The 7,904-nt window shown below is 44.5% G+C and overlaps 1 protein-coding gene and 1 long non-coding RNA gene across 3 annotated transcripts; one reads left to right on the top strand and one right to left on the bottom strand.

Moving 5' to 3' along the window:
• Positions 1 to 261: 261 nt before the first annotated feature.
• LOC120650243 lies at positions 262 to 3,121 on the bottom strand. Of its 2 annotated transcripts, XR_005665541.1 has the most exons (4): positions 1,685 to 2,867; positions 1,373 to 1,486; positions 992 to 1,290; positions 262 to 656 (listed from the first exon to the last, which is right to left on the bottom strand). It is a non-coding gene; the product is annotated as an uncharacterized LOC120650243 (long non-coding RNA). The 2 variants fall into 2 exon arrangements; XR_005665540.1 differs by lacking the exon at positions 262 to 656 and having other exon boundaries at positions 697 to 1,290; positions 1,685 to 3,121.
• Positions 3,122 to 4,054: 933 nt separating this feature from the next.
• LOC120650242 (putative E3 ubiquitin-protein ligase SINA-like 6) lies at positions 4,055 to 7,178 on the top strand. Its single transcript, XM_039927282.1, has 3 exons — positions 4,055 to 4,185; positions 5,373 to 5,477; positions 6,266 to 7,178. Exons 2-3 carry the CDS (start codon positions 5,376 to 5,378, stop codon positions 7,040 to 7,042), a joined length of 879 nt encoding a protein of 292 aa, XP_039783216.1. The 5' UTR covers positions 4,055 to 4,185; positions 5,373 to 5,375; the 3' UTR covers positions 7,043 to 7,178.
• Positions 7,179 to 7,904: the final 726 nt, after the last annotated feature.

The raw sequence follows: 7,904 nt of genomic DNA, 5'->3' as shown, positions 1-7,904 counted from the left end.
ACGACGAAAAAGATTTTGAAACACATTTTCAGCGAGTGATTTACTTGGGTGAATTTTCGGGATGTTACAGAAAGATGCATTATGATATTGATCAAAGCCCATCACAATATAATTATCTTTTAATTGGGTTTGCCTGTGATCACTTTTATTACCCGTGCGTTGGCATGGACAAAATAAAATTTCTACATGATCACATACTTCGCCATATGAAACATTTGCTACGGACAGCAAAAGAATTTAAGTACACAGAGCCCACAAAAATAGTTAATTGAAGTATGTAATTTTTTAAAATTAAACAAAGCAAGGTGCATATCCTGATAATTTGCAAATTTGTGTCCTCGCGTTTCCCAAACCTACAAAACAAAGAAGCTACTCCACGGAACCAACATTTCCATAACTGAAGTATTTTTTTCATCCATGGGACAACAGAGGAGGAGATAGTCCTTGGAGCGCAAAAAATTTAATTGACTCTTGGTCTCATCTTCATGCTGGAATAGATTGGAATTTCTGCATTTCCACAGATCCAATATCATACTACACATGAAACAGAGGTGTCTTGATCCTTTTCTGGGTTAGCAGTATTCAGAAACTCAACATCATCTTAGCACAATAATCACAGAATGCTTAGGAAGGCACTGCATTTCTGATATACGATCCTATTGTAGGAAAAAAAATACGTAAGTAGACATTAGTTTGTAAAAACACTTGTATTGAAAATATACAGATCATGTTCTTCTTTAATATAAGCTCAGATAATAAAACTAACCAAAAATACTTTCAGGCAAATGTCCTTTGTACCTAAAAAATTGAATTTTGTAACACACATAAAGAAACTTCACACAAAGGAATTTGTTCTTGGTTAAGTTTACACTGCATATTAACTCTGAGAGCAAACCTAGCTCTATGATAGAATTGCTTCATCTAATAACTGACTAATTGAGCACAAATATGACAGATGACTAAGCAGCAATAGCTCGCGGCACGGACTCACCATAGCAACCACGAATGCTAGGTAGTGATCAGGTTTGAGGTACCCGATAGCCTTGGAGATGTGTACCAGGGCAAGCTTGGCAAACCAGACTTGGAGGGTGGCGGCCTGGGCATGCACGTCATACCCCTCATGTACATGGAGACCGCCAGCACAGTGAAGTACAAAAGTGGAGTAGAATTGGGGGCGCCGATCATCTTTGCAACGAGCAGTCCAAGACATGCATGTCTTTTCAAAACAAGGCTGGTATGCATTTTCAAAACAAGGCTGGTTAACCTGACCACCGCCATCCTCTGCGGTACCTATAGCCGTTTGTCATTAACTGATGAGCAGAGTCTATTGGGACCTGCATTCAGGATATAAATAGAGGAGAACATAGATTACCTGTTGGAGCTTGGAGCTCAATTCCATTCCTAGCCTACTTTCTTCCACCAATGCAACCCAGGTAGCACCCCTGATCCTTCGCCAATGATGGCCAGGAGTGTGCCTATTTCTTGCCTGCTTGATTGATATGAGAGGTTGGAAAGTGAAAACACTGGCATGTCATGCTATGAAACCAAACGGAGGTGAGCTACTATTGAGCATGTGTAAAACAACAGGCACAGACGCACAGTGTAATGTAAATACACATGTCATCTAATATTCAGGAACTGCATTCTCATAAGAATGAACAAGATCAGTAGATAATGACATCACCTTGGTGCTGGTAATAGGACCTCGCAGTGTGCGCGAGAAAGCATGCCGCAGTACCTCATAGCAAAGAAGTAACCATTAATAAATCACAGTGCCCAATCAATTACACTATTACAGTTCTATATCTCCAAATTGAATCTAAAAACTACTCCCTCCGTCCCTAAATAACTGTCGCTTTCGCTTTTCGAGAAACAACTTTGCTTAATTTTATATAAAAAAATATTAGTATTTATGATACATAATTGATATTGTTAGATAGATCTTTTAATCTAGTTTTTTAATAAATTTATTTGAAGATACAAACGTTGCTCGTATTTTCTACAAATCGAGCCAAACTTGTGGCACGCATATCGAAGACGACACTTAAAAAGGGACAGAGGGAGTATTTGTTTGCCTCAAACATTGTTACTATAGCATCATTTCACAAATTCAGCCAAAAAATGGGGAACACGTGAAGATTTCAAGCGAAGGTTAGAGGAAATAGATGTAATTCCATAGTTTTTAGATGAAGCAGAAACTATAACATAGCAAGCAATTATTTTTTGTGCCAATCAACCAGCTAAACCCAATGCCGAAAACCAACGTTTGACACAAGTGAGATGTGCAAGCAAGAAGCTCAGAATTGTGTGAGGCAAACCTTCGAACATGCCTTGTGCATAGGTTACCGGGGCGCTGACGTCGTCTAGAGGACATGACTCCACGAGATCAGCTGCTGCACGACGTACCGGATGAGCACGTCCACCGCCTCCTTCCTGCCTTCCACGCAGAGATGCAACTGGGCTACAAGGCGGAGAAGCTATTGCGAAGTCTGCGATTCCAAGGGGCCGCGGGCGGTCGTTGGCGCACTGCTCCGGTGGGCGAGCAGCAGCGTCGGCGTGTTGCGGTGGACACCAGAACTGCTGGGCGCGGTTGAGGCCGGAGGTTGCCGACGCGCTCGGGGCTCCTGCCGACTCGTCGCGCAGGGCGCGAGCCGGGATCTTCGGGCGGAGTGAACTGCGACGGCAGCGCGCGGTGGGGACTGCGGAGAGGAGAGCGGAGGCGACGGCAGGGGGCGGTGGGGACTGGGGAGAGGAGAGCGGAGGCAATGGCACCCGCAACCGCAGCCCCTGCGCCTGCGGCAGCGCAGGCTTGCCTTCTCACTCTCAGGAGAGGCTGGCAGCGGTGAGGGCGGGCGCGCGGTGGGGGTGCGGGAGGAGCCGGCGCGGAGGCACGGCGGGGTCGCCGGAGAGGGGCGAGGCGGCGCGCTCGCGGGAGAGAGCGGAGGCGGTGAGGGCGGGCGCGATAGCGGCGCGCGTTCGGGGTGGGAGAGCGGAGGCAACGGCGGCGGCGAGCGCGGGCGGAGGGACCAGGGACGGCGTGCGGACGCGAAGGGAAAGAGAGAGGGACGATGCGAGAGGAGAAAGGCGAGCTGAAACTGCTCGTGGGAAGTGGGGGAGGCCCGGGGAGGCGAGGGAGGTGCCGCCAGCGGTTTCGTTACCAGAGGTGGTGGGTAGGGGAAGGGCTGGAGGCACGAGATGCACAGGATGACGATCAGACGGCTGACATGCGATGCTGGCAGACTCATGGAGAGACAGACCCACGAGAGCGGTAAACAGAACTTCGTGCTTTTTAGATAGTAGTAGATAGTAGATTTATTTGATTGATTTTTTTGACTCCAAATTTGATCACTAGTCGTATTCAATAAATTTATACAAATATAGTTAAATTTAAATCATTCTTGAAGAAATTTTATCAGTAAAGCAAGTCACAATAAAAGAAGTAATATTTTGTACAAATTTTTAAATAAAATGAGTGGTCAAATATGAGGTAAAAAAGGTCAACCAAATTTATTTGAAACGGAGGAAGTAGTAGGCAATACATTACTCTCTCCATTTTTATTTACATCCGTATTAGATTTATCCTAAGTTAAACTCAACTAATTTTGGCCAAATTTATAGAAAAATATAGCAATAACTATACTATCCAGCATATGCACTATTAATGTATACTTCATGGTGGATTCAATGAAACAAATTTATTATTGTAAATGTTATTATTTCTTTCTACAAATTTGGTCAAAATTTGCTAAATTTTACTTTGGACAAACATAATACATAAATAAAAACAGACGAAGTATCAGAATCAGCCAAGCAGGTAGTACTACACTTGAATGAAGCAGTGCGTCTGCAGGTGTAGTTTCAGACTTTCAGGTGCTGCACTCGATGTCACTGTAGCAACTCCTCACATCCTCTCTCCCGTGAAGGCGCAAACCGCAATGCGGAGGCCCATCAAAAGCAACGGGCATAGGCCTTCGGAATTCAAGCCCATTTCCTCTGCCCCACTCCTCCACTCCGTTGCTTACTCTGCTTCCCGTCCGTTCCCCTCCCTCCCCCACGTTATCGACGGGCTCCGATCAACGCGAGGGAGGAGGGCGCCGCCCGGTGGAGCAGTCGAGAGAGAAGGGTTCGCCAGCGACGGAGCACTCCCAGCAGCGCCTCATCGTTCGAGGCGGCCAGGTGTTTCAGGTGAGGCTACACACCTCCCTGTTCGCCACAATTTGGCTCCAACGGTTAGTCATTAGGGTTTATGCTGCGCGGAACTAGAGTTTAACAGTATTCGTATGCTTCCGTGTCGAATCTCTAGCATACCCATCGCTTAAACCATGGTACTGATACCGCATACGTGCACTGCGAAGGATTTTCTCTGTTGGTGTAAGGCGCATTGTGTAGGAACCGAGGACATGGGGGCAAAACAGCCCAAATATTCCTGTTCCTATCAGGAGAAAATTGAACTGGGAGTAGTAGTCACTGCCAAGTTCGAAATTATGCCAAGGTACCATATGCTTGCAGCTTGCCACAGAAAGTCTAATGCAAACCACTCCTATATATGTAATACTCATATGAACATGGCACGATTATCTCTGCATCAGAAGAACATGATCACTTCCAATGCTTATCTGGCTTTGATAAAATCCCTGCGTCCAACTTACTTTACCGGTTTACCTTGACAGATTTTTTTGTCTTGATTTGTCTGGAGCCTGGATCCCATGAGGAGTATAGACAAAAACTTACTGACTTCACTTAACAAAGGGATCGAATTTGTTTAATGAAAACATGCTGCACACCTTCTTGTTGAATAGATGACCACTTATGCCATTGTGTATGTTCCTTCACTATTACTAGTCCGGGTCGCCTCCTGGGTGCAGGAGGAGTCCTTGCACACATACTGCAGCTAGGCTCACAGGTGTTCGCTATGCGTGATTCAAAGGAAGAACTTGGTCATGGGATTTGTGGTGATCTATCATTTCTAAAGCTGACTGTGGTGATCTATCATTGTTTGAACAAAAATTGACCGTTGTCCTGTGGGTATTCTGAACTCACGATACAGTAGTGCAAACTGTCTAAGCGCAATGATGAGTTGATGGCTAGGCTTGGCTGTTAAGCTAGTGAGATTTGGGTCGATATATAGGAAGGCTTAATCAGTAAGAAAAATGTATGTTACCATTTTCTGTTATTTTGTTTACTTTTCATAAGATTCTATTGCTTGGAAATCATGTTCAGAATTCTGATTCCTGGCCCTTCCTGCAAATGGCCACATTAATAAATTAAGGATATATGTTAACACTAAGAATGCATGGAACTATTCTGGTCAGTACAGTATGTTGACCTCTTTGTTGCACTTGCAATATCAAGCAAGCTAGTGGTTTTTGCAGGTGATGGAGCCGAAAGGGGAAACTAAGGTGGACGGAGTGAGAATGGCAATGGGTGCCTTGGACTGCCCCGTCTGCTATGAGCCCCTTAAGCCTCCGATTTTGCAGGTACATACACTAGATATATATGAATTGTGAATAGGATCAAGATAATCTCTAAGAACATCAGGCTAACAAAGTCTTTTTATCGATTCCCTCTGAAAAATGAAATCTTCTATCGATCTACCAAAAGCAATTTATTAATTTCTGAAGAACATCAGATCTGTTTGTTGTATTTATATACCAAAAACAGAATAACTAAGGTTACACATCATAGTCACAGGATTCGGGGTCGATGCCTCGTCCCTCGACCCGGGAACACCGTTCCGATTCGAGGGTCGGGGTCGAAGAGGGTCAGTGTCCCATTCAAGGTTGGATCGTGTCCCGGTTTGAAAGGGGTCGCAGCCCCATTACTAGCAGATTTAGTTGGGATAAGGAGGTTAAGGACAGTGGATTGGTGTGGTTTTTGTTAGACAATGAGCTGAGTACGTGTAGCATGGTCTAAATGTACTCTTTTATACGTTTCTTATATGCTTGTGCAGATTAGTTTCTTCATTAGTAGCACATATATAGTTTTTGTCTTTATCGACCCGAAGATATCGACCCCGATGAATCAGGGTCGCGTTCCACATAATAATTTATCGTTCCATAGATGTATACCCTCTTCGTACCACAATTTTATAAAGTGACGACCCTCGACCATCGACCCCGTTCCTCGACCCGGTCGACCCAGGAACTTTGTGACTATGTTACACATTACAGAAGATGTATACTATCTATGCTTTTGTCAAATTTCATGTTGCTTCAGTCAAAGAGATTCTCTCATGAGGGTTTATTTAATGATTCCAATATTGCAGTGTGGTGTGGGGCATTTGATCTGCAACTCATGCTGCGCCAGGCTCAAGAAGTGCCCCCTATGCCCAAGAACTGCTTTTGAGCGCTGCTACGGCATGGAGCGTGTTGTCGAATCCATTGAGGTTCCTTGTTGCTTTGCCAACAACGGATGCACCAAGAAGATCACTTACTTCAACAAGAAAATGCACGAGAAGGCGTGCCGGCATGGGCCGTGCTTCTGCCCGGAACCTGGATGCGGGTTCATTGGGCCAGCGGTGGCGCTGGCGAACCATGTTGCCAACCACCACAAGTGGCCGTCCATGAAATTCAAGTACTTTGAGCAGTTCAACCTCACTCTTCAGCCAGGCCCGCTCGTGCTCCATGCCCCGGACGGCAACGTTTTCCTCATGAACATGACGCCCGTGGAGCCCCTGGGGCACACCATCTCCCTCGTCTGCATCCAGCCGGAGGCCACGGACTCGAGGTTTGGGTGCTCCATGGTCTTCTCGTGCTTCACGGGCCACCACCAGATCTCAACACTGGATGCCGTGAGAAGCTCGTCCTTGTCTGATGGGATGCCAAAGGACTTCTTCTGCATCGTGCCCAAGTCTAGAGGCATTGATATATTTCTCCGAACCACCATAGATAACGAGTTGGTGTATGAAGACGAGGACGAGCTGGAGGATGAGGATGATGATGACGAGAGCTACGACGAGGACGAAGATGAGGAAGAAGATTTCCTACGATGCTTAATTCGATCCATCGGATCTAGGCAGTGCTCTTCTAGTCTAGATTTATAATTATTTAAGGTTGGGATCTTCGTCTTGACTCTGGACACGTCGATGTCTAAGCAAACTATGGTTTACTTGATGAGTACTTGAATTTCTGTAGAGTGTTTTTATTCATGTTCTCGTAGAATAATCTGATACCGTGCTAGATCTCTGTAGCGTTCTGTATCCGGTTCTGTATGGTACTGAAGAAAGTCAGAAACCATGCTGCCGCCCAGGTAATTTGGTGCCAAATCTTGTGTAGGTAGCTTCAAGAGTCCAATTCCGATCAACGGTTCCAGAAGTTTTTGGCTTCACATCTCTCAAATGTCAAAACCGGCACACGAATGTACCAGCACAAAAGTTGGTTACAGTCGAATTCGGCCCATTATTAAATTCTAATTGGTTGTCGTACATTTTTTTTCTTATTTTATTTATCGCAGCTCACTGTGAGTCGGAACCCCAAGTTTTCATGTGCTGCTGCTATTTGATGTGCTAAATTACCAGGTCTCTATGTTTGTGCGCTGTAAAGCTGCTGGAGGTGCTACTGCCACTAGGTGCTGCAGTTAGGCTAGAGCTATTTCATTTTCATTTTTACTTTTCTCTTCCTACGTTACTAGTTTTATTATTACTGGTGCTACTATTTCTTATTTCGTTTTCTGTCCCATCCGTTTTTTCTTTCATTGCACTTTCACTTTTATCCACTCTATGAATTTTTTGTCTTATTTCTTTTCCTCTTATTTACTTATTTATTCTTTTCTTCTATTTCTAATTAGATGTTTCCTCTATTTATAAACCATTTCATTCTTCTTTATTTTATGTATCTACATAAATTCATAATTGATTCTTTAGAAAATGAGTGTGCCTGACATGTTTGTTATTTTTTATTCTTTTT

This window comes from Panicum virgatum, chromosome 9K (assembly GCF_016808335.1).
Source record: "Panicum virgatum strain AP13 chromosome 9K, P.virgatum_v5, whole genome shotgun sequence".
NCBI lineage: Eukaryota > Viridiplantae > Streptophyta > Magnoliopsida > Poales > Poaceae > Panicum > Panicum virgatum.
The sequence above is the reverse complement of the archived record's forward strand: the minus strand, read 5'-3'. Positions and strand labels throughout refer to the sequence as shown.

Bases quoted from the DNA above. Each gene is read 5' to 3' on its own strand.
- LOC120650242 (XM_039927282.1), top strand. From the start codon at position 5,376: ATGGAGCCGAAAGGGGAAACTAAGGTGGACGGAGTGAGAATGGCAATG. The intron at 5,478-6,265 runs GTACATACACTA...CCAATATTGCAG, and splicing joins TTAAGCCTCCGATTTTGCAG to TGTGGTGTGGGGCATTTGAT.